The 26,408-nt window shown below is 38.0% G+C and overlaps 2 protein-coding genes and 1 long non-coding RNA gene across 5 annotated transcripts in view; 1 reads left to right on the top strand and 2 right to left on the bottom strand.

The window, feature by feature from the left end:
• Positions 1-3,581: 3,581 nt before the first annotated feature.
• Positions 3,582-7,064, bottom strand: tsu (40S ribosomal protein S12 homolog tsunagi). The gene is made up of 4 exons (XM_022074190.2): positions 6,923-7,064; positions 6,629-6,766; positions 4,186-4,447; positions 3,582-3,742 (listed from the first exon to the last, which is right to left on the bottom strand). Exons 1-4 carry the CDS (start codon positions 6,981-6,983, stop codon positions 3,715-3,717), a joined length of 489 nt encoding a protein of 162 aa, XP_021929882.1. The 5' UTR covers positions 6,984-7,064; the 3' UTR covers positions 3,582-3,714.
• The window catches only part of LOC110834742 (uncharacterized), a 276,144-nt gene continuing 256,658 nt past the window's right edge, over positions 6,923-26,408 (bottom strand). For 2 of the 3 annotated variants that reach the window (XR_015533919.1, XR_015533921.1), the window contains exons 5-6: positions 21,721-21,775; positions 11,236-12,919 (exon numbers count right to left, since the gene is read on the bottom strand). This is a non-coding gene — a long non-coding RNA (uncharacterized LOC110834742). Of the gene's footprint in view, positions 9,885-11,235; positions 12,920-21,720; positions 21,776-26,408 lie in introns of those variants that run through there. The other variant, XR_015533920.1, reaches the window with a different exon arrangement.
• RabGGTb (geranylgeranyl transferase type-2 subunit beta) lies at positions 7,163-12,732 on the top strand. Its single transcript, XM_022074187.2, has 6 exons — positions 7,163-7,271; positions 7,938-8,045; positions 8,989-9,186; positions 10,539-10,697; positions 11,255-11,399; positions 11,936-12,732. The coding sequence occupies exons 1-6, from the start codon at positions 7,269-7,271 to the stop codon at positions 12,319-12,321; spliced, it is 999 nt and encodes a 332-aa protein (XP_021929879.2). The 5' UTR covers positions 7,163-7,268; the 3' UTR covers positions 12,322-12,732.

Here is a 26,408-nt window from a genome sequence, read left to right on the forward strand (position 1 = left end):
CCACGTTTTTCGATTTTTCGAAAATTTTCGGAAAAATTGAAATTTCTCAAATGGTTGAAAATTTTCAAAAATTGTCGAAATTTTTAAAAAATTAAAAATGGCTGCAAATGGCGTGAAACGCGAAGAAAACTAAAAATTTTCGAAATTTTCGACAAAAATTTTGAATTCAGAATTTTTCAAAAAAATTGGTTTTGTGCGCTTTTCAGACATTTTCCAGCATTTTTTGATTTTGCGAAAATTTTGACAATTTTCATTTTTTTTCAAACGTCCCCTCAAGAGATGCATTCCAGTCTCGGTGAATGCCACATGATGTCTCACCCTGTTGCTTCTTGTCTCGTTCCCACCAACCGGCCTCCGCAGGAGTCTAGTCTCGGCAGACCCGTGACTGCCTCACGTGTTGTCTGCCGTACCTGGGCTTCTCAGAGGCAGCACGTCACAGGCGTGTAATACAGAGACTGGTCCGCTCAGAGCCCGAGTGAGGCAGAGACCGCATTCGTCAGAGGCATAGTACGTCAGAAACAGTCCGAGAGAGACCGGTGAATGCCACATAATGTCTCTGCCGGAGACAGCCTCTATCTCACCCTGTTGCTTCTTGCCTCGTTGTTCCCTTCATCCGGCCTCCGCAGGAGTCTGGTCTCGGCAGACCCGTGACTGCCTCACGTGTTGTCTGCCGTACCTGGGCTTCTCAGAGGCAGCACGTCACAGGCGTGTAATACACAGACTGGTCCGTTCAGAGCCCGAGTCAGGCAGAGACCGCATTCGTCAGAGGCATAGTACATCAGAAACAGTCCGAGAGAGACCGGTGAATTCCACATGATGTCTCTGCCGGAGACATACTCTATCTAACCCAGTTGCTTCCTGCCTCGTTGTTTGCTCCAACCGGCCTCTGCAGGTGTCTGGTCTCTGCAGCTCCGTGACTGCCTCACTTGTCTGCCTTACCTGGGCTTCTCAGAGGCAGCATATCAGCCGTGTGTGATACAGAGACTGGTCCGTTCAGAGCCCGAGTCAGGAACAGACCGCATTCGTCAGAGGAGTACATCAGAACAGTCCGAGAGAGACCAGTTCTGCGACGCATCAGGTGGTGGAATTTTGAAAAATTTCAAAATTTTGAAAAAACCAAAAATGTTAGAAATTGCCCAAAAAGCGCACAAAACCAAAAAAATTTGAAAAATTTCACCTTAAAATTTCTTCCAAAATTTTTCAAAATTTTTTGGTTTTGTGCGCTTTTCAGACAATTTCCAGCATTTTTTGCTTTTTCGTAAATTTTGAAAATTTTCAATTTTTTTCAAAGGTCTCATCAAGATATGGATGCCAGTCTCGATGAATGCCACATTCTGTCTCTGCCGGAGACATACTCTATCTAACCCAGTTGCTTCCTGCCTCGTTGTTTGCTCCAACCGGCCTCTGCAGGTGTCTGCTCTCTGCAGCTCCATGACTGCCTCACTTGTCTGCCTTACCTGGGCTTCTCAGAGGCAGCATGTCAGCCGTGTGTGATACAGAGACTGGTCCGTTCAGAGCCCGAGTCAGGAACAGACCGCATTCGTCAGAGGAGTACATCAGAAACAGTTCGAGAGAGACCGGTTCCGCGACGCATGAGGTGGTGGAATTTTGAAAAATTTCAAAATTTTAAAAAAATGCTAGAAATTGCCCAAAAAGCGCACAAAATCAAAAAAATTTGAAAAATGTTACCTTAATTTTTTTTTCAAAAAATTTTGGTTTTCTGCGATTTTCAGAATATTTGCAGCGTTTTTTGATTTTTCGAAGATCTCGAGAAATTTGAAAATATTTTTTCCAAATTTGACCTCACCCACTCCTATCAGAACTAGACTCTGCCGGACCTCGAATCTGCTACTGTCTACTTCACACAGTCTCGGCCGTACTCAGTGTGAGCCTCAAGCGGTATCTGCTTGACTCCGTCTCTGTTTAACAAGGTCTCTGCGTGACTCGGCCTGTGCCTCACTGGTCTCTGCTTGATATGGTATGTGCATCAGCCTGTACATGCTTGACTCGGTCTCTGCCTCACTTGATCACTGCTTCCCATTTTCTGTCACTCACCACATCTTCGCCTCACTCTGTCTGTCTCACTCTTCTCTGCTTGTATCGGTCTGTGCCTCACCTGGTCTCTGCCGAACCATGTCTTTCGACAGACGGCCTGGCAGATGTCGGGTGATACAGAGAAGGTATCCTGCAGAGAGCGAGTCTGGCAGACACCTCATCGGACAGAGAAAGGGAGCGGCAGTGACCGCGTAGTGCACAGATGGTCCTGGCCGGGATAAGATCGCATCGTGCCGTTACCGCATCCCTCAGGGAAAGGGAGCGGAAGTGATCGTGTCGTGCAAAGACAGGTCCTGGAGTAAATTTTGATCAAAATTTTTCAAATTTTTCGAAAAATAAAAAAACGTAGGAAATCGTCCAAAAAGCGCACAAAACTAAGTGTTCTTGAAAATTTTCAAGTTTTAAATTGTTTCGAATTTTCCGAAACTTTTTGGTTTTGTGCGCTTTTCAGAATATTTGCAGCGTTTTTTGGTTTTTCGAAAATTTCGAAAAATTTGAAAATATTTTTTCCAAATTTAACCTCACCCATTCCTATCAGAACTAGACTCTGCCAGACCCCGAATCTGCTACTGTCTACTTCACACAGTCTCGGCCGTACTCAGTCTGAGCCTCAAGCGGTATCTGATTAACTCCGTCTCTGGTTAACAAGGTCTCCGCGTTACTCGGCCTGTGCCTACCGGTCTCTGCTTGATATGGTATGTGCATCAGCCTGTACATGCTTGACTCGGTCTCTGCTTCACCCGATCTCTGCTTCCCATTTTCTGTCACACACCACATCTTCGCCTCACTCTGTCTGTCTCACTCTTCTCTGCTTGTATCGGTCTGTGCCTCACCTGCATTCCCAGCACCCAAACATATATAATGGAAATACATTAGATCTCTGAAGTAACGTAAATAAAATAAAGGTAAGTTAAAAAAATATATTTTAAACACTTACAATCGGTGATGGCTTCATGAAGCGGTGTTAGTTCTCTGACCAAGTCCCTGGTTGAGGATTGTTATGTCTATTAAAGAATGCATGTAGTGTGGACTGTCATGATTTCTTCTTTCTTTCTTTCAAAATTTCATTATAAGACCACATGGATGCCATAACGCTGCTCTTCGCTGTAGCACAAAAGCAAACTTGCATATGCACAAGTTTGCATATCACAAACAGCTTTTACTGATTCAATATGTCATTGGAGCAAATTCGCTTTAATGAAACATACGTAACTTCAGAGAAGACTGTATTTCTAATTTTTATTCAAAATCAGCGATGTAAGAATTACGATTTAGTATAAGAAACAGTACGAGAAACAGTGTAAAACGTTATAAAAAACAGTAAAATATACTTCTTTCACTTTTTGACTTTCTGGTTTCAAAATCGGCGTTATTTTGAATCGGTGCAAATCAAGTGCTCCCTGTACAATAAATATACTATTCATTTTATGACTCTTTGCAGTTTAAAGCATTTTACAGTTGATTAAATATGGCTGTGACCTTCTTGAGAAAATTTAAATTCCTATCATTTCAAGAATAACTACAAATCAGCTGTATTTTTTTTTTATTTGTTGCTAAACATATAATTACAAAAAATCATTGTGTACCAGGAATTTCAGTATTTTTTAAACGTGTACTGTGCAAACTGCTTTTAAATTGACTGAAACCTGTATTCCACATTTATCTCCTTCTCCTGCTTTTCCTTGTCCTGAAATCATAAACACGGTTACTTATTAATTGCAGACCAGGCATTATTACACGTTCACTGTCTTCCAAAGGTCAACTGTTGAGTTCCATAAACAATATAATCACCTTTTCCAGTCTTATATTAAAGCTGAAAATAAATGATTTGATACAAACATCTATTTATTATACACTGTGTTCACCAATAAACTGGAACACAGCTAAAACAGGGGCATCATATCTAGAAGATGATTTTACTGTTTTTATAGAGCGACATGGCTCATATTGGGAAAATCTTGTAGTGTTTGGTGCTAAGTCTAGCAATTCCTACTGGGAGCTGGGAAGTGACATTAGCATTCCAATTTACCAGTGAACACGCTGTACATTAAGTTCATAGTGTATTTACTGCTGCAATCCCCTCAATGATTATACATGGATTTTATATAACCTATAGAGACATTTACTTACTTTTTCGGTCCCTTAACAAAACACCAATCAACTCCTATGGCCTGTCCCAAGACTTCTGCTCCATTCAAAGCATCTCTTGCCTGTTGGGCTTCTTTAAATGTTTCATATTCCACCAAAGCATATCCCTTCAGAAATCCTGTTCGTCTATCCAAATTCAAATGGATATTTTTTATTTCACCATATTCTGAAAATTTTTCGTGGATGTCATCTTCTTGAGCTTCTTCATGTACAGATGTGACAAACAAAATCCATCCTTCAATAGCTGCCAAAATAAAAACAAGTCTAAGATGTTACCACTGAAATATCACATTTTAATTCCAGGAACTCAGGTTATACATCAACAGGTAAACCCTGGTAACTCTGAAATAAATTTATATGCCATCCACAACAATAGCATATATGAGCCGGGACAGCTCAGTCAGTATAGTGAATAGCTATGGACTGGGCGATCGGGATTCGATCCCCTACGGAGGGCAGAGGATTTTTTCTCTAGTCTCTGCATCTAGACCGGCTCTGAGGCCCACCCAGCCTCTTGTCCAATGGGTACCGGGGTCCTTTCCCAATAGCATATGTAATCAATCTGTTATTTTGCCTACTAGTCAGAAACTGTCAGCGTGATGTGTTATCTCACACTACCAACTCCTTAAAAAAATTATGAATTTGTGGGATTTGCCAAAACCTGAAGAGGAGACAATCTTTCTTCAAAGAAGTGGAATTCCACCATGCAAACACAAGAGTGAGTATAAGCAATCAATAACACTGTCAAGTTTCCTGGCAGTGCAACATACAGGCTGGAAGAATGAATGTGAACGCATAAGCCGACGGTCGGTCAGTCAACATGTGTGTTGGCGGTTGGTTTCATGAAGTGGTGCAACCATGTACTCAGTAAAAGTAACAACACCACAACTGTCTGGAACAACTGTTTTATGGGACAGGGAGTCATTACACAGAATGTTCTGAAAATAACTTATATGAAGGAAAAATTGTGAATATTGATGAAAGTCTGTTCACAAAGCACAAGAACTACCTGTGCAATGGATTATAGTGCACAAAAAAAGTTCCTTGATAAAAGCATCAAATCAGAATGCTGCCACTGTAGAAAATTAATCATCTATTCTGAAAGTCAGCATGGAAGAAACGAGATAAAGGATGTGAAACACATGGGTTTTAAACAGTTGAGAGTGAATTACAAGTACAACTTTGTCAACTTGCAGTCCAGCACACATACCAAAAATGTGGAATGGATGTAGGGATCAGGAAAATGGCATAAAGAGAAGCAAGGTATTGTGCATAAAGTCTCATTTGATCAAGTTTATATGGTACATTTGATAATAAGAATACTTCCTTTATGCCACTTTGGAAACAATCAAGCAATATTGAAAATGGATATTGAAATGTAATTTTCATTGTTCTAACATTCTTTCCTAGTCAGTGGGCTAGTCACTCACTACTCTTAAATACACACTTTAAAGACTATGAAACCTCCAAAAGGAGGTCCTATGCTCTACTTAGGAGTTACAGGAAATATCTATCAATCTAACCTTCTTTCCTAAATAAACTTTGCAAAAGAATAAAAAAAGTCACCAAAGCTGTTTCAAAAACTGTCTGGCTGGCAATGACATGTTAAGTTACTATCTCCAACAATCTCACCTACATAATTAAAGCATGAAGCATGCAAATCTTGCCAACATAACCTAACCTATGAGTCAATTATTAAGCAGAGTTCCCTATACAGAAGATGTATCTGCCAATGACCATGATAACATAACCCAAAAAAGATCTACTTTACTGAATGTTGTAACTATTTAATGGGACGAGGAGGGATTACACAACTTACATCTACGTTAAGGTGGAAAAATGTATTCCCAGATTCACTTTCCTCTGTGTTCCCCACACAAAATAAGAGGTCTTTGGTCAGATTCATTGGAGGTATTATCTTCATGAGAAGGTGTCACATAACTTCTGTTGACTTAAAACTCAAATCTTTAATACTTTCTTTATGCATTCACTGCAAAAAAGCCTTTTTAGAACAATTATAAGATTGTGAGAATATGAACAGACCATCATTATAAAGTACAACTTGAAATAGGGCCAGTAACTAAATGAAACACAAACTTCATGGCAAGTTAAAGGCTGAATTGGTTACAAGGATTTATCTTTTGATTTTATCTTATCCTCCAATGGGATTATGGTACCATGTACCCCTCAATGCAAATGAAGAGAGCAGCTGATTCAGATTTAAAATCATCTAGGAAAGTGCTAGTAAGAGATACACACCATAACCTCCATAACTAGATAAAACCAAAATTCAGACAGGTTCATGTGGTCACTGTACAGCAAAGTATTTCCTATATTACCGCAGTATTAATGAAGCCTACAAGGTAGAAAGAGATTAACGGATATGACAATGCGAAGACCTGAAAAAGGACCCAGTTGTACTCACATCTTTGAGGTCCTGGTTCCTCATCCCCATCAACTTCCATCGACTCATATTCTCGGATGTCTTCACGGGCTGAATTTTCAGTTCCGAAACCCCTACCTTTTCTTTTCTTTGCTTTTTCTTTCAGGCGGGCAATTCCTTCTGTAACATGTTATTTAAAATAACGTGTATTCGAACTATAAGCAAAGAGTTAAATATCTGAAGTACACCATCCACTTATGTAAGAATGGTAACTTGCTAGTTGTAAACCACACAACCCAATTCCATACGACCATACTAAAACATGTATGTACTTACGATCGCCTTCTTCGTCCACTTCGAACTCTTCTGCATTATCTATATCCAAAACGTCAGCCATATGCACTATATATTATTTAAAATACAGAATATGGTACACACAAACTTCAAATAACATCAACTAACTCTTCACAAACGCCGAAAGCTTCCCAATACTCCTTCCTTCGCGCACAGAAGCTAAATCCACAGAACCTAACAAGAGCACAGAAGATATACTACCACAATCCGAAGAGCCAAGGATTAATAACAAAAATATAAAATTCATGGTTGGTGGCTACACTGATGCAAAGGGATAGCTGCAGCAAAGCAATTTTACGTAAGGAGTGATGTTACTTCCATTATAAAAATGGTAAATAATCATATATCGTAATTTTTAATTGTACTTTTTTGGCAAGTTAAATGCAATATGTAAACTTCATAATTGGAAAATACATTAAATGTAGTCATTACATTATAAATGGTGACCTAACCTACGCGTGTGCCAACTGGCATAAGTATAACAGGAGAGACTGCAATGTAGTTGCAGTTGTACTTTGAGTGTAGTTTGATTTGATCTTCCACATTCTAACTGCAAACTATCAACACTATCTGTCAGTGTAATAAATATTAGGTATCATCCATTAACATGCATTGCAAGCAGAGAAGAATGTTTAAATTCTGACCGCAGGTAAAGAATCAGTGAATGGTGTTCATATATGGCTACAAAAATATCTTTTGAGACATTGTTGTAGAGAAGAATAATTGTCTGAACTTGATGGTATTGCCATGACTACATAAGACCTCAACTGTACATATTAAGAAATTTTTCACCACTTTTTCTCCCATATCACTAGACATCAATTTGTTTTCCAGATGTTGCTATGCTGTCATAATATGTTGATACTTTTCGGTTGAAAGGTTAAAGTTCATATTACACTCACCTTTACCGACTTTCTTCGTAAATGTGTTTAGAATTGCTTTCTTGGTAACTTTGTATTTAAGGAATCCTAATGATAAAATCAAACATTACTTGCAGGCTACATTGATGAAAGATATTATATTAAGTTCAAGTCATCCAAAGGAACTCTTGCTGCAGAAACATGCTGATTTCATTTCTTCCTATGGTGTTAACAAGGATGAATATGTAAGTAATTTAATATAAAAAAGTTAATTTATAAACATGGCTATTTTTAATACACATGAAGCTGACAGCATTAATACCTGTAAGTAGAACATAGTAAGAAAGTTAATTTATAAACAAAGTCATTTTTTTATGAATAACTGTACAAGCTCTCTTTATGTATCCACATGTAGTGCGGTTTAGACTCATTAGAACATTCCTTGTCACAATATTTTCACATGGATGTCAATTCATTTTTGCGGCCCCAATGTCAGCTAATTGAACAGAATTCATAACTGCAAAATGATTTTTTTTTAAATTTTTAGTATGATTTTTATGCTGTAGTTTCTCCAGGTATTTGGAGTAATGTGTAGGGATGTGGAGTCTGATAGTATCCAAAATTTCTGTGTCTTGTTTTCTGGCAGTATATCATAATAACATTACATTTTATTGGAGATGTTTTTGTTGGTTGGTTATGAATACTTGAAATGTGCCATTGCAAAATGGACCACTTTGAAGCCGTCTGTAGAACACCGAATAACCTGTAGTATACAGTCTGGGTGTTCTCGGACAGACTACACTATATTTTCACGCTTAAGAGATGGTGACTTGAAATATATTGTGTTCATTTCTGTCATACATGAGTCATGATTATGATTCTCAGTTTGTTTCAAAGTTACCACGATTTCCTTTCTCAGAACTCGACGATAGTGCTTTACTGTAATGGGACCAATCTGTGCACTTTGCCTCCATCACTAGTTTTTTGGGTAGAAATTAAACAAATGCTCATACTGTGTAAACCAAATGCATTACCAACATGAGAAATGAGACAACAAGCTAGAACCCAGAGTTTCACCCACACTTCTGTACTTTTATTGTCTTTCAGGATTTAATATCTTTCTTTTCATGTACGATCACGGTGTTTGTCATGAAGATGATTAATTTTAGTTCTCTTACACGAGAATAGGAATACTGTATGACAGAGTACCTGCGGATGTCGGGCGTTTACTGGGGTCTCACTGCTATGGAGCTTATTGGAAATTTGGAGAGAATAAACAAACAGGAGATTCTTGAATTCATAAAGCTGTGTCAAGATGACGCTGGAGGGATAGGTGCCAGCGTCGGTCATGATCCTCATCTGCTCTATACCCTGAGTGCAGTACAGGTGAAGTTATATCGCTGACTTATTCAAATGTAGGTTTAATACGGCTTTGACTGTCTTCAAAGAGCGGAAACATCGCATGTTAACTAGCAAACTGTGCGATAAAAGGTCTCTCTTGAAAAGCTGATAGTTATTCAGGTGGTAAACCATGTTCTGTTTTTATGGGGAGCCTGAAGGGTCGATGTCACATACGATTTTATGTTCTCATGGTGGCAAGAATGAAGATGAGTAGTCTTGTCGAATTTTGCCGCTGTTTCAGGGTTGCTTGCTGCATTCATCATCAGGCCACTCATCACCCTGATGATGGAGACAGCATGCACCCCTGAAATGTCTGTAAACTTCTACGTGGCACAGTACCCCAGAAATCTCCCACCTGGTCCCTTTCCTTGAGGTTTATCCACTGGAATATGTATATATTTCTCATTTTCCTTTTATATCGCATGTCGTACCCACTTTATCCGCCTTGATTTATCACCCTAACGATATTAGGTACGAATTATGAAACTTCATTATGTAATTTTCTGTGTGCTGCGTCCTCTTCTGTAGATTAAAGTGTTTTCCACTGCACTTTGTTCTCAGACATTCTCAATCAGTGAATACTGACATTTCAGATGTACTTGCTGCCTTTATTGTCAGGGTGATGGAAGACAGCCATATTCATCCTCGCCACCGTCATAACTTTGAGTCTTCAGCTAACGTTCCTGTTTTAAGGAGAGAGACAAATTTTTGCAACCATATAGAACAAAGATTAAATATTACACGTAGCTTCTTAAATAAGTATTAGAGTACTTTGGCTCAAAAGTACAGTCTGAAGAATAAATAACTGTGCCATTTTTATCATAAATTTTACAAATAGAAGAAGGGAAGAAAATGTGTGTGGATAATGTAAATATGGTGATGGTCTTTGTCAGTCCCTGTTATTTTTAGGGAAGACTAGGTTCTAAGCAGATTACAGGTGCCGTTCACGCAGCTGAATCTGTATTAAGGTTACGTTCATGGAGAGGTATTTCATTTGCGTTTTTTGTACGTTTTCAGACCAGCTATTAAGAGGTGTACCCTCCAGTTTGGTTTTTATATTCACAGAAATTGGACCTTCAGATTTGCAAACTACAAAAGAATCAACAAATGCGACTGTCCTATAAAAAAGAATTCAACGTCATTTCATTTTATTTACACTTCTTGGGATATTAAGATATAAAATTAGTGTCGAGTCAAATTGTTATCTTTATTGAAATAACAAAAGTATTAATGTTCACTAGGAAATTAAATTACTTGACAATAATTATGTACTTGAATTATATCCTGCGTTTGCTGTACTACATGTTTTCCGACGTAATTGCCATCTTGTTTTGCAGATCCTAAGCATGTATGATGCTTTGGATATTGTAAATGTGGATCGTTTGGTGCAGTATGTCAAAAGTCTGCAGCAGCCAGATGGAAGTTTCTGCGGCGACAAATGGGGCGAGGTGGATACACGCTTTTCATTCTGCGCTGTTGCTTGCCTTTCATTACTGGTATGATTTCAAGGACACTATGTTGTTAAGTGGAATACATACTGCAATTATTTAATCATTATTCTGAGACTGTATAATTCATATTCATTGTGACCATGAATGAAAATAAGGGGGAAAAAATCACATTTTTCAGTCAGTATAGTGTCTGGCTATGGGCTGGGGTTCGATCCCTGATAGGGGCAGAGGATTTTTCTTCTAGCTGTTGCATTCAGACTGGTCTAGGGTCCACCCAGCCTCCTGTCCGGTGGGTACCGTGGTCCTTTCCTGGGGGTAAAGCGCAGCTGGGGCACGATGCCGACCACTCGCCCCATCTAGTGCTGAGGTCAAGAATGAGTAGGAGCTATACCTCCACTCCCCCCGAGCAACCTACATGGCGTGTATCAGGACTGCTTTACTTTTACTTTACGAAAACAAATCACGGGAATCATCGCAAATTTTAGGGTTTTGGAGTTTCAAAACTCATTTGAGTACTAAATAAATTTTAACTTTAAATTAAACACTTGCTGCTGATGCATTTAAAACATTGAAACGTGTGTTATTTAATATTTTTTTTGCAGGGAAAACTAGAAGAAATAGATGTTGAAAAGGCTGTGGAATTTGTAGTATCATGTATGAATTTTGATGGTGGTTTCGGATCACGGCCCGGATCGGAATCTCACGCCGGGCTCATCTATTGTTGCCTCGGGATGCTTTCTATTACAGGTATAATACGTTAATACAAACTCTTAGTTTGGCACTGTTTTTATTTTACTCCTGTTATTCTGACAAGGTATTAAATTGATGGTTACTTGCAACCCCTTATTTTATGTTACTTAATGACGAGGAACGTTTTCGAGCTTTCTGCCCAAGAGGGGATTAAGATACTATCCTGGGATTCATAAAACTCCTGAGGACACCTGATCGCTGTTTAAGCTCTGAGATTCTCACAGATGAGTGTGAAGATGACCGTCTTCTGGGATGTCACGCAACGCAGTCTTATTGATACAGACCAGCATTTCGGAAGAGCCGTTGTGTCCGTCGTCATCCATCTTAGCTCCTCTGAAATGCCGATACTGTTTGCATTATTTTTATTATCTGTGAGTTTGTTTTTTGTCGTTCCACGTTTTATTTTTGTTGGCCAATACGTCTGCCAGGCTGCATGATGCATCATCGTTATCTCGTAACGATCGGTGTTTGGAATTCAGTTGAATGTTGCCATATTCAAAAATGTTAAAAATAGTATATACTTTTACTTGCAGGACATTTGCATTATGTAGACGCTGATCTACTAGGATGGTGGCTATGCGAGCGTCAGTTACCTTCGGGCGGTCTGAACGGTAGACCGGAGAAACTTCCTGACGTGTGTTACTCTTGGTGGGTGTTGGCTTCTTTGTGTATACTAGGACGCTTGCACTGGATTCGTCGTGAATCTCTAGTTACTTTCGTGCTAGCGTGCCAGGATCCTGAAACGGGCGGCTTCAGCGACCGTCCGGGCGATTTGCCCGATCCATTCCACACGATTTTTGGATTGGCCGCGTTGTCTTTGCTCGGGGAACCGGCTATTAAGCCCGTTAATCCTACTTACTGTATGCCTCAACATGTAGTTGACAGACTTGGTCTCAGGCCTCAGAAACTGACTCTGTGAAGAGTTCCATTAATTTCTATCGTTAATGTACTGAATAAATTTGTGTCCTTCACTCCGTATTTTCTTTTTCAGTCATCAGGGAAAATAATTATTATAACTTTGCATTTTTGTGTCATGTAAAATGAGAAAACTTTGAGCTATGCTTATTTCTGTCATTCGTCAATTATATTTTATGAATATGTTGGTATACCTCAGTGAAATTCTTGTCGAGGCAGAAGAGTCGGACGCTTCTTCTAGCCCACGCGTGGCTGCGCTGTCTATAAATTTCACTGCAATATATTATACAGATATATATACAAAATGTAAAATAAAATACAGTGCACAAAATAATATGAAAACTGTTTATATTTTACCCATTTAATAAAGTATATGGATTTCTACTAATACTCTGAAATCCGAAACTTTTCATTATTTCCATGTTTTGGTGTCATTAATCTTCATCATCCTTGTGATGCTCCTTGCACGTGATCCAGATGGTCATGTGTCAAACTAGCGTACAGCCAAACCCTTAACCCTGGCTGGTGGCCATGCAACACGAGGTTTAAATTGCCCATCTTCATATGATAAACATTTAAAGGCTCTGAAGTCAACGCAGTAGCTGAAAATAGACATTTGTTGTTGAAGTCTATTTAACTAACCAATTTACTGCTATGGGCAGAGTATATTGTGCGCAACAGGCAGTTTTGTACTCCAAAATACATAAGAGTACTGTTACTTCAGTTGTTTTTAGAAGATGGCGGTGATAACACAGGATGTAAGAAATCTGTCTTACTCGAAAGCTAATAAAAATTATGTCTTTAATGATGACAGATGAAATACTATTCCTGGAATTTAAATTTAAGCCAGATGAATAATAACAAACTTTTAAATTATCAGACATGAGGTTCTCAAAAATTTTCTACCCAGTCACTTGGGAACATAGAAATGCATTTTGGTCTTCATGTGAAGTGCCCATTATTATTATCCGATTTTAACCAAAATTGGGAATGTAGACAAATTTTAGTGGAACTCTCAAGTGTCAAATTTAATACAAATCCGTTCAGCCTTTCTCGAAATGTTCCATGTGTATGGACGGACGGACAACGCGATAGTTATAGACGTTCCACATGGATGCAAACGCGTCTTCCGGGAAAACTATTCATGAACGCATTCTTGCACACAGATTTGTAAGGGCATTTTACATGCATAATTAACGCCCAAATCGCATGTATTTCAAAAATTGTTCATAAAAGTTGCTTTTATAACAAGTGATGTTAATTACACAAAGCTGTTAAATGTATTTCTTACATAATCAATTTTGTGGCCATTTTAGTATATTTGTGATCTCTATAAAATCATTTATCGCCTCTTCATTCTAACAGGGCTACGTAGCTCTGTCTCGAGACTATAATTCACCCACACCATAAAAACACGTGGAATGTGATGTTCTGACAGCAGAAGGGTTTAAAAACCTAATTTGTTTTATATTTCTTCCTTTTTTCTTTCGGGAACAACAATAGAAACTGGTTACAGATCATCAGGTCTTGATCTGACAGGGCCTCTGGCGGCTTCTTTCTGAACTAAAAGACACCTGGGAAGAATCGACCATTGTGTGAGGCCTCGAAATGAGGTGTCATTCCTCTACTGATTTGTGTGTTTTAGGTTGGCCGTGGGCACCATTGGTTAGGCCCAGGTGTGGTTGCTCTGCTATGCAGTCAACAACAATAAACCATGCAAAAAAATTCCATCAAGAAGTCTCCCTCACTCGAACTTTGATTAAACGTAAAAGTGCTACAATGCAGAGGAATTTCTGCCTGACAAAGCTAACATTTCGCATTTCGAAATTGTCATTTACGCTTTATTTTTTTTACTAGTTAGTTACACAAATTTAGGGTATCCTTGGCACCACTGAGTTATCTTTCTTGCCACATTTAAGAACCCTAAAGATTAAAATATGAGATGAAAAAAAAATGTTTTCCATTTTTGAGATTTGGTGGTAGGTTACTGGATGACATCAAACAGTCCAATACTACCAATTTCACCACAATCCACTTCTTTAGAATCATTTCAAATAAAATTTAGTCCCATTCTGTTACCTTGCAAGCGGTTTCCCTACCTATGTGACTGTTTACCCCTTGAAAATCTACACGTTCAGCCACTCTCAACTTATGGTCTGAAACTGAATTCATACAACAGACGGAGAAACAAAGATCTCTGCATTATTTTATACGTATATTTAGAAGCCCTATTCAAGTTATATACTTATAACCACAGAGACAAGATAGACGAGCGTTTCTCAACCTATGGTACGCGAGCCAATGTTGAGTGGTAAGCGAACTAAAAAATAAAACCAAAACATAATATTAACATATATAAGTTATTCCGTGAAAGCATTTGGTTAGTGGCACATTTAACGTGTTAAATTAGAATTAGTGGTACGCCACCGAAAGAGGTTGAGAACCCCTGAGATAGACTGTCTGTTCTTTATATGCTAGTTTTTATATTATTTCTTGATGTAAAGACTTGTGTGAATCAAAATGGTTGTTTGCATACTGAATGTCGTGAAAACTTTTGAATTACGACAATATCATCTCTTCCACTAAACATGTCTGCCGTATTTCAACTTAACAGCGCTACATATACCACGTTAATTTTAGTCTGATGTCTATAAACTTGGTTTATTATTTTAACATGTGTTTTGATATTATGCTTTTAGTGTTTCTTCGCCAATAAATTTCAAACTCAATTGCTTGTAAACATGGGAGTATGTTATAGGCAGTGCTTGAGTTGGAATCGAAATAATGTCTCTTTTAGTTGGCTCTGAAAATACTATCCTGTTTATGGAGGGACGGGAATGAATGAACATTGCAAGAGAAGAGGGAATTACACACCAATTTATTGCTTCTTATGTGAAGTGAGCTTTCGCACAGAAAATTTTACGTAACGGAAGCAGAAGATATACTACGTTCCAGCGCTTTTGGCCGCTAAACGTTGAGAATTGGAACCACGGACCGAGTCACTTACCAGAAGTTTGCTGGAAGGGATGGCAGCAGGCCGCGTACAGTACACTCCAAATAAAATATCACCACGGAATGCAACACAGGAAAGTGGATTTCACTAAATTACTCATCACTAGAAAATTAACACTGCAGTGAGGATGAGATAATTTTAAATTCTTCACAACTCTTCGGTCCTCTTCCAATTCTTCCACTCCTGACAATGCGTGACTGGCCATGACGTACTGCAACGGCGTGACGAGATGACTTGCTATAAAGCCATAAGTGTTATAATATGAAGAAGATTTGAAAAATGTGTGTAAGCGTGACAAAGCGTGACCTGCTAAAAAGCGTGTCGAGATATTGCCATAAGTTTCGAAAGGAGACGAAAATTTACAAAGCGTGACATACTGTAACGGTGTGACATGTTCTGGCCATAAGTGTCGAAACGTCACAAAAATTTTCAAAACTTAACCTAAGTTAACAAAATCCACTAAACAAACTTAACCTAACCTAACCTAACTTAACCTAACAACACAACCTAACCTAACCTAACACAAACCAACCTAACCTACCCTAACGCAACCCAACCTAACATATCATAACCTAACCTAACATAACCTAAACTAACCTAACATAACCTAATCTAACTTAACCTAACCTACCTAACCTAATATAACCTAACCTAAACTAACCTAATCTAACCTAACCCAACCTAACCTTACCTAACATAACTCAACCTAACCTAACCCAACCTAAACTAACCCAAATTAACGTAATCTATCCCAACATAAATAAGGCACTGAGTATATAATATGACCGTCAAATGACCTTGACAAATCGATAGCCTCTAAATGATATGCGCAATGTCACTCAGATTCCTACAGTTCTCTTTGTATATGCGTGATAAAATTTTATTTGGAATGACCTTTAAAAGTTTGAAGCCAATATTTCTCAAACAGTTTGCTTGATCATGTTGTGGTCTTGACGTGAACGTGGCCTATCCGTGACATCATTTTAACATGAGTATGGTCAACCAGGTATTTACAGTTTGGTGGAAATAAACATTAAAATATATGACCTTGAGAATTTTAAAGACACGTATCTAGGAAACTAGTGGGTCGATTTCTTGGTACCTTCCATATGACCAAGACCTATCCGTGAACTCATTTCGACATGAATATGGTCACCCAGGTATTTAAGGTTTGGCAGAAATAAGCGTGAGAAGATATGCCCCTGAGAATTTTGATGACCTCTATCTGGGAAACTAGTGAACCGATTTTGTCGTGACTTCCATAAGACGTTGACCAATACGTGATCTCATTTTGACATGAGTATGGTCAACCATGTAATTACGGTATGGCAGAAATAAGCGTGAGAATGTATGACCTTGAGAATGTTAAAGACTTCTATCTGGGAAAATAATGGACCGACTTTGTCTAGCCTTATATATGACCTTAACCTGTACGTGACCTCATTTCAATATGAATATGGAAAACCACGTATTCACGGTTTGGCAGAAATAAGCTATGATCTTGAGAATTTTAAGAACCCGTATCTAGGAAACTAGTGGACCCATTTTCTCGTGACTTCCATATGACCTTGGCCTATACCTGACCTCATTGTGACATGATTATGGTCGATCAGGTATTTAAGGTTTGGCAGAAATAATCGTGAGAATATATGACCTTGAGAATTTTTAAGACTCGTATCTAGGTAACTATTGGGCCGATTTTGTCGTGGCTTCCATATGACCTTGACCTACACTTGACCTCATTCTGACATGAATATGGTCAATCAGGTATTTAAGGTTTGGCAGAAATAAGCGTGAGAAAATATGACCCTGAGAATTTTGAAGACCTCTGTCTGGGAAACTAGTGAACCGATTTTGTCGTAACTTCCATAAGACGTCGACCTATACGTGGCCTCATTTTTACATGAGTTTGGTCAACCAGGTATTTACCATTTGGCATAAATAAGCGCGAAAATATATGACCTTAATAATTTTAAAGACCTGTATCTGGGAAACTATTTTGATGAAGACGTTGGTGATTTGTCTGCCGGAGTGTTGCGATATAATGCGTTATCAATGACCAGAAATGAAGTTGCAACGAACAGGTGTCATTTTGTTAACACAGCACAGTCACTGGACAACAATTATCAGGCTTTTACACTGCTGCACTGACACAGACTGTACTGACCGACGGAAACTCCTTCCTTCATTGAGTGCTCCGCATACTGGGCAGTCCCTACAAGGTCAGCGGCCACAATCGGTGGATCCAGTTCTACCCTAAATATTCTTTTCATTTAACATAAGTATTTAACTAACTCCATGGGGCACAGTCCTTCTTAAGAAGCTGATAGTCATTTAGCTATTCAATAAATTCTCTGCGTTTTATGGGATCCGAAATTCCATTTCAGTGTTTACAAAAGCCCGCTATAATTATTTAGAGCGGAAAGAAATTAAAATCCTAAATATTCTTGCATTTATTACACACCAGGAAATTCGTAACACATGCATCAAGTCATATAATATAGAGGCTTAAAGTTCTAAAATCAGTGGCTATTAGATCCTGTACAAAAGGGGCAGCAGAAAAAAGGGTAAATTCAAGTTTGATTCATAAAGTTAATCCTAGGTAAATGAATTACAATAGCCTACACAAACATGTCTATGTCAAGGAAACGCGTTAATATTTCAAAGAAATTTTAATTGTGGTTTTTGCCATTTTACAAAACTGTCCTATAATGCGAAGAGTTCCTTCAGGCATGTTAACTACACACTCTTTATACTTGTTTCTTCCTCCTGCACTTTCATCGTGGTACCAGTGTTAACAATGAATACACTATATCCATATTTGAACTCGTCGATATTTACCAGAAACAATTTTGCAATACAAAATTTCCCTCTTGTGTGTTTAATGTCGATCTTACAATCTCGTTTCCTCTCTTCTTGATATAGCATTTGAAACTGGTGTTTCTCTTTGTTCCATTTTCCATATTTTTATTTTATTTTATTTGGTTTTTGTGTTCTGATAAAATTACATCACAGTTTCCATGTGATCTCCTGAAAAGATTTTTTGTAGGTACAAATAATGAGCAATGGACGGTTCTTCGTCGCTTCCTGATAACCTAACCTAACCTTGGTGTACCATCTCATGAACCACCTTCTGAAGTGCTATCGGAGGATGACGAAATTAAATATTGTCGTCCCTTTGGCACTGTGTGGCTAACAGCAAATTAACTTCCGGTCACACGCGCTCCACTCAACTGGAACCGGTGACACTGATTTGACTTTAAATTAAAGAGGGAAAAAGTTTGGAAAACAAAGATTATTAACATTAATACTAGAAAATACTATGATAATATCCCTGCGGCTTAAATTTTTAATTTTACATCATACACAAGAGCTTTATTTGAATCTTTTGTTAAATGTTAATGTTTTTTAAATTCTATTCCTGAAATTAACCTTTGGGCCAAATGCGGTCTGTGGATCGTAATTCATAATCAGGTCTGTTAGCGTCTTATTACGATAAACTAGCCGAGAGTCTGCTACTCCGTACGAAGACCTATGTTTTTGATACGATACTTATCGACTACAAAATAAAACTAATTGAAGAGTAGTCTGTCCGTAGGCGAATCAAGCATCAAGCCTGAATTACATATTCCTATCGTGACGTGGTTTGGGATACAGATCAGACACAGTTAACAGAGCTGCTCAGATGCTTACACTGACAATTAATATTCCAGAGTGTACAAAAAAGCAAGAATGAAAATGCGACAGAAAGGGGGAATGGAAAGAAACAAAGATAAGAATAAATAAGGAGAGAGACCAATATCGAAGGCGTCAACCAGTCTGTGTTTGTGGCGTCCATGTGGTTAGGGTGGACCGCGAACCGAACGTAAGCGCATGGCAGAATTAAGTAGCTTTCAAACCGACAGACCTACGGCAGCAAAGAGAGCAAGAAAGCTACATCACAGTAGACGTCAGGATTATTATTGACTTCAATGGACTGAACTGCCCTCAAAGTACGGCGTATCAAGTTATGTGATACTGGACAATACAGTGTCTGAGCTGAAATTATGTCGATAGTGTAAGGTCTTATGGATTTAAAGTCGGATTCGGGCGCTTTGAGATGTTAATTAGCAATGTAAGAAACGAAGCGTAGTCAATCAGCTCCAAGCGCCATACAAATTTCACACATTTATACTCTCCTTGCACATTGTAATTATTAGGTGGGTGCAGTGGGGTGGATTTATATGCACGCGGCTCTAAGGCCTTTCAATACGTTACGTGGCTTAAGTAGGATGCGTGGGTTGGAACACGTAAAAATAAAATTTAGACATTTTTTTACATATGCCATCCATTTTGTCTCTCACGTATTTTCCCTACAGTCTTAGCAAACTCACGAATTAGGCCGTAATTCATCCTCTCCCAGCCCCACTTTGGTCAGAGACTTTTTAACATCTAAGACCTCGTGGTTTGTGATTCCAAACAAGTTAACGAGGACTTTAGTATCTAAACTCTACACACAGATATGTGACAAGGAATTATTCCGCAAAAGGGGTTGGAAACCTGCGGCCCGTGGGCTTCATATGGCCCTCGCAACAATTTTTTGCGGCCTTTCACATAATCTGGTAATTGGCCAGTTCGAGAGGGGCAAAAACATGGGAATAAATAGGCCTATATATACACGAAAACAAAAAATTATTGGGCTATTAATAACTGAAGTTTTATACAATTATCAATGCCTTCAAAATCAAAACTGTTTGACAGCTGACAAATACAGTCTTTACAATAAAATCAGCTGTATGGAGAAACACGGTTATTACCCGTTTCCGTTTTCAAATAAGTTATAAATAGTTTCACTTATTATGCACGGCATTATAATTTTTTCTGCGGCCCTCTACAAAGGTACTGGATTAATCTGACTTAGGATATGGTCTGTTGTGAACACAGTAAATTAAAGGTCCTTCAGATTCCATAGAAGACAAGACATTTCATAACTACGTTAGCAACTATCAGCCTTTCAAGCACAACTCGGCGCCATGAACGTAATTTTAATTTCTTGCATACTTAATAGTATTTTTGTATGTTATTTTAATACATGTAAATTACATAACATGCAGTTGACCGTGGATCACAGTGGATGCGTAATAGCATTCAGAATGTAGGAGCCTATAATTTGTATCACATTGAGAATAATTTAATTCGTCTATGGACCAGTAATAGCCTTATTTACATGTTAGTTTCTTTAACCGCCTGCTGGATTACGGACAATACCTTGTATCAATCACAGCCGGTGGTACAGGGCTCTTATACAAATTAATCCCATTTTGCTTTCATTATTAACAGAAGTATTACAATATTCTACTGAAAACTGTAATTAAGACAGGTAGCTGGGAGGGCTATTTTGATTTATGGATGGATCCGGTTATGTTACAAGTAAAACGTTCATATTTTGGGCAAAAGAGATGACGTAAATTTCGTAACACAGATTTCTTATATTAAAGGCTGTTGGTTTACAATGTAACTTGCCAGGCAGAAGAACAGACTTTTCGTGTATAGATCTCGTTGCCCGAGGCTCGTTCCACCATGTTATATAGCATAGCATTTAGCCGATTTTGCACTATTGCCATAACACTTACGCCGTCCGATTATAATTACAGGATGTATAACATTTGAAAAATATAAACGCTTGCAATTACACTACAGAAATAAAATTCCGAAACAAAATTTTTACTTGTGGGTGGTTCAGCAAAATATAACAACATAAATTATGTTATTATTCATGTTGAGCTACTCCACACTGAATAGATTTGTGTGTGGGTGAGAGCGGGGGACTAGAAATTGATAGCCTAGTAATTGGCACTCACTGAAATGGAGGACAGAATCCCTCTCACTCCGTACGTGAGACAATGTGTCAGGTTTATAACTTTTATTACATTATTGTTTCGCTCAGCGCCTTCATGACATTAAGATGTACACATCATTTTCAACAAAACATAAAAAATTAAAACAAAATATTTTTCTAGTGCGTGACTAATGTTTTGGGTGTATCTAGATTTCGCAATTTCACGGGTGAGGCGCTAGAATATTAATTTAAGAGTACTATGATTTTATCTAACTCAACTATGTCACCCGTACTCAAAAATGGTACAATTCTATGCTTGATAAAAACACAAAATGTCATATTTGTGTGTGACAACTTCACAATTCGTGTGTGGTAATGCGAAGGGAGAGGCACTAAGAATGACAGACCTCTTCGAATATGCGTCTCGGTATTCAACAGCTGTGGCAACAGTGAGATTGTGTGTTCTGTAAGCGACCCGTTCACAGTAAACTGACACTGAATCAGATAAAACTAACAGGTTTTAGTTATAATAAACTTAAGCTTTAATTAGTTACAAACTGCAGAACACTCACTTTTCATGGTGTAATTTCGTACTCAGGCCTATTTTATTTGGAGGGGGAAGACGTTCTGTAAAATAAATAAACAAAACTAAACATTATTATATTTATAAATCAACTATTTCATAAACAAATATTATTTGTCCTTTTAACATATAAATTTTTAATTCGTGACTGAATTTTCTTTGAAATTTTTCAGGTAACTCCGAACATTTTAAGACAATTTTAATAAATTAAATCCTATTTTTAAATATGGCCCTCGTTTCAACACTTAAAAAAAATAAATATTACCTACTAAAGTTCTTAACCTAACCTAAACCAAATATTTTGTTATGTTTATGTTAATTACCACACTATAATGGAATACAAATTTATTTAGTCATAACAGATATTTCGATTTCACAGAAGCTAATTTATTTGTAAATTAAACCATATAACATAAGAGTTAAAGACAATTATGAACAATACTTGCATATTATGTTACTGTAAAACCTAAAAAAGGGAAAACGTTAAATTACCTCTGTTCTTTGCCACTACACCTTGAAGAGTTTTGGGGGGGAAATTCTAAAGATCCGGACAAGAAATTTCAACTTACTTTAGAGTGTTATTTCTTGATTAGTTTTCCTGTTGTCACGACATAACCTCCAATGCGGAAGCATTGTACATTTCCGTAAGAAATAAATTTTAATGCACTACCACGGACAGTTGATTGATTTACTGCTCCTTGTACACAATATTGCACTCGCCTGCACAATTTGCCGCGCCATCTTGGTACCGTGTGACAACGGATTAAGTTAAGTGTCTAAGATAATTTGTCCATGCTAAAAGTCAAGTCCAGTGTTTCGCAATTTCGTATCGCTTTACATGTTGCTTTTATCAGATACGACTCGTCGAGAAACGTCCACTCGTTGACACTCATCATTGTTTTCTTCGTTACGAAAGGAAAACATAGAAACGTCAGTGGATGTATAACAATTTCGCACAGCCAAAGAATTACGTTCTAAGTATTTGAAATTCAAATCGTCTTCGTCAGTGGATTATCTAAAATTTATTCGGTGAATGTTACGAAAATCAGTAAACGAGAACTATATTTCGCTCGTCTTTTACACAAAACACATACAACGGACGTTAAGATGGCATACGTACCTTTGTGTCTGTCCGCATGTTTCATCTTAAAAAAAAAATTACAGATCCTTATAAAAACTGGTATTCAGATTGTACACTAAAAGTTATCAGGTGACATTAATTTCGGTCATTATAGAGCAAATATAACGTATATTTTACGTATCCCACATCTCCAAGATTATGTAATAATTTTTTTCTTGAAACACTTCGTCATATAAAATAAAGATAGGATAATTTACGGACGTTTAATAAATGATACAAAATATGTTAAAGATGGTAACATTTAATGAATACAAATTAATAAGACAAGGAAGTAATATTCTTTGCCACATCCTCTTAAAAGGTCAGGGCATGTAGCACGCCTGAAAGAAACAGGAAATGCATAAACAATTTTGGTCGGAAGACCTAAAGGCTGAAGACTACCTGCTTAGAAGGCTTATGACTATGATATAGAAATGAATCTTAAACGAACAGGACATGAGGACGTCACCTGGATTAATCTGGCTCAGGATAGAAACATGTGGTATTGAAGATTTGGTTTCTACAGGTTAAAACGACGAGGAACTTGACTAGTTCAGTGATTATTAACTTCTCAAGAATTATGTCATTCATGGAGTTAATTCGTTCTCATAAAGAGGTAATTTCAGTTATCACAATGAGTTCAGTACTATTTTTTCTTACCACGGTGTATTTTGACTTCAGAGATTCTGGAGTACCCCCATTCCTCAACCACACACGCACGCACGCACAAACACGAGCAAACCCTACAGGCAAACAGATTCCTTCTTGAGATCGATTTTCTAACCTAACATTTGGACGGCAAAGTTGTAATTTCGGCAACTGCTGCTACCAGACACTGAATGTACGTACCGGTATAATTTGCACACAAGGCCCTGAACACTGAGTTCATTACCGACGTTTCTTCCCGTAAATATCAAGGAACTGCAAGCCGACAACTAGCATTTCTATTTCTGTAATCGTCTCAGATATATTCAGAGAATGGTGATATAAAATGGCGGACTTTTTTTGCATTCTTTTCTTTGAACCTGCAGATTTTACACGATTGTCTTCCGGGGAAGACGTCTGACCGATGAAAAACATGAGCATATTTTATTCAAAAACTATAAAACTTTTATTTGACTGTCTTCTTGGACTATTAAACGTGTAGTCTGTTAGAAGTTTACCAGCGTTTCAGAGGTCCTTGCTGCCTCCATTATCAGGGCAGTGACAGACATTATTTGTTTGTCTCAAAGCCAGAACAGATACAGAACAAAATTATTACATAAAGGTGACTAATAAATCTTTCGAAAATGTGGCAGATTTCAAATATTGTAGGAAGGAAGGTAGGAAAAGGACTGTATAAAGTTTTTTTTATATCAGTGTGAAACTTGATCTCACGATAAGAGAAGAACACAGATTAAAAATTTTTGTCTCCTCCAAATTTATTCGTGAATAGAATTCAGATTTGTTACCGTTCTTCCGCAGGTATTTGAACTTTGCCATATTTTCAAAGAATTTACTAAGCTGCCTTTAAAAGTGACTTTGTACTAAAGTCTGGCGACAGGACAGGAACACATAGGAAGCTTAATTTTCTCTGCTTTTGCTTTTAAAACACCTTTCTTCATGACATCTGATAACACTTGTGATTTCCTTTATAATACGCCAATTTAAGTTTGTGCCCAATAAATTAACATCATAAGCACAAGACAAAAGCTGTTTCATTCAATTCAAATCCTTTGTTTCATTGTCACCTTGTTGACGGCGTATTCTGAAGAAAAGGTAAGAAACAATGATGACAAAGCATATTCAGAGTTTAAACTATACTCAACTTTTAAAGTCAGGTGGTAACTATATGTACCACCTGCTTCAACAGCCAATAACTATTTTGTATTTATGGATTCCGTGTAATTCTTACTGCAAACAGCGATTATATCCCTAAACAACATTAAAAAGTTGATCTTTGTAATGGTGAAGAGTTGTTTTCTTTGAGGTACGAACTGAATTCTTATATAAAGACTAGCCTCAGCTTCAAAGGGTTAAATAAATTGATATATGATCCAGTGAGGGTAGTAGCTATTCCAGCCAACCCATGGAGAAAGCGAAAGACGCAGTGAAGCCAACTGACCTGAGTAAAACGTGACACTTGAGTGGTTAGGTCCTGTAACCACTTTTCGTACGCCTCACGTTACAGATCGGGCCACATAATCGCCATTCTTTAGCATCAGCACGTCCAGAGATACGTCCAAATTATACATCAGCAAACTCGTCTCAAATTACTACACGGCCGACGTTATTCAATTGTTATTATTTTGTTTTCTGCAGCCTGTCGAAGCTCTGTGCTCTATTAACAAACGTCCGCTCCCTCTCTGAACGCGAAGATGTTTCCTGACTAAACAGAGAACTTCGTTCTACACGTACATTAGTCATTTAAATTACGTGGAACCTGAGACGAAATGTGTTGCTGAAGTTGCCCTCCAGTTAGATGGATGCGCGCATGTTCAGGTGGTGATATTCTGCTGGGAGATAATTGTCTTTGTGACTGAGAAAGAGAAGGAGAATCAACAGATTGCACAAGCAGACTCAGAATGCGCTGCAGATACCATTAAAAAGCGGGGGTTTACATCACAGCATGGGACAAAAAGTTTAATTACGTAAATTCAGAGTTCCTGAAATGCCGATACAAAAAGTTTTCGTAAAAAAAACGCAAATTTAGATATTCGGCAGATTTTCCTTATTCAACAGGATAATATGTTTTTACACATTATTTTTTACGTATCCCTAAGTAATTATCCAGAAATTTACAGGTTTTCATGAGACTTTATAGGAACGTCATGACACTACACGTCACGTCTCCTTGTTCGTTTTAAACTTTTACCACCATTATTACCAACATGTCGACAGGGCAAACTTCTGAGATGGAAGCGATAGCAGCGATACTTTTGCGCGGGTTAGTGAAATGATCAGGACTAAAGCAATTTTAGTATACCATCTAAAACAATATAATGGCAGTAAAAACACTTTATGAAGAAAAAAATTGCAAACATGGAGAATGTGCGAAGCACTGAGGTTATATCACAAAAATATAAAGTAGTGAGAAGCTGTACTGGCCTTAGTTACTAGAAATTGTGGACAGAGTATTAATTATATGACAATTAATTTGTCCCAGAAGACAGCCATCCTCATATTCGCAGTCGTGAAAACCTGAAATCTAAACTTCTTTGCATTTAACGATGGGATTGGCTGCGTTACTTATGCTATTACGGCGGAATCTGTTTCTAGTTCGAGGCGCGGGGACGCCGCTCGGCCGCGGATATGGAATTACGGTCGCCCCCTCTACTGATTAAGGGACGACACGGACACTCAACCGGAAAATCGACGCTCGAGTATATCGGAGACCTGAATAATTGTGACATTCTTCGCTGTGTGTCGCACACCCGTTCTCTGTAAAGAATCACGACTTTTCAGTTTGGAAATTGTTTGGGATTCAAGTGTTTTTTTGTTGGGTTTCTGACAGTTTTCAGTGGCGTTATAAGAACATTGACATCGGCAGAGTTCCAGTGCCATACGGACTTTGTGAT

This window comes from Zootermopsis nevadensis, unplaced genomic scaffold (assembly GCF_977971745.1).
Source record: "Zootermopsis nevadensis isolate Lab colony 2312 unplaced genomic scaffold, Znev_1.0 Znev_ptg000007l, whole genome shotgun sequence".
Lineage (NCBI taxonomy): Eukaryota > Metazoa > Arthropoda > Insecta > Blattodea > Termopsidae > Zootermopsis > Zootermopsis nevadensis.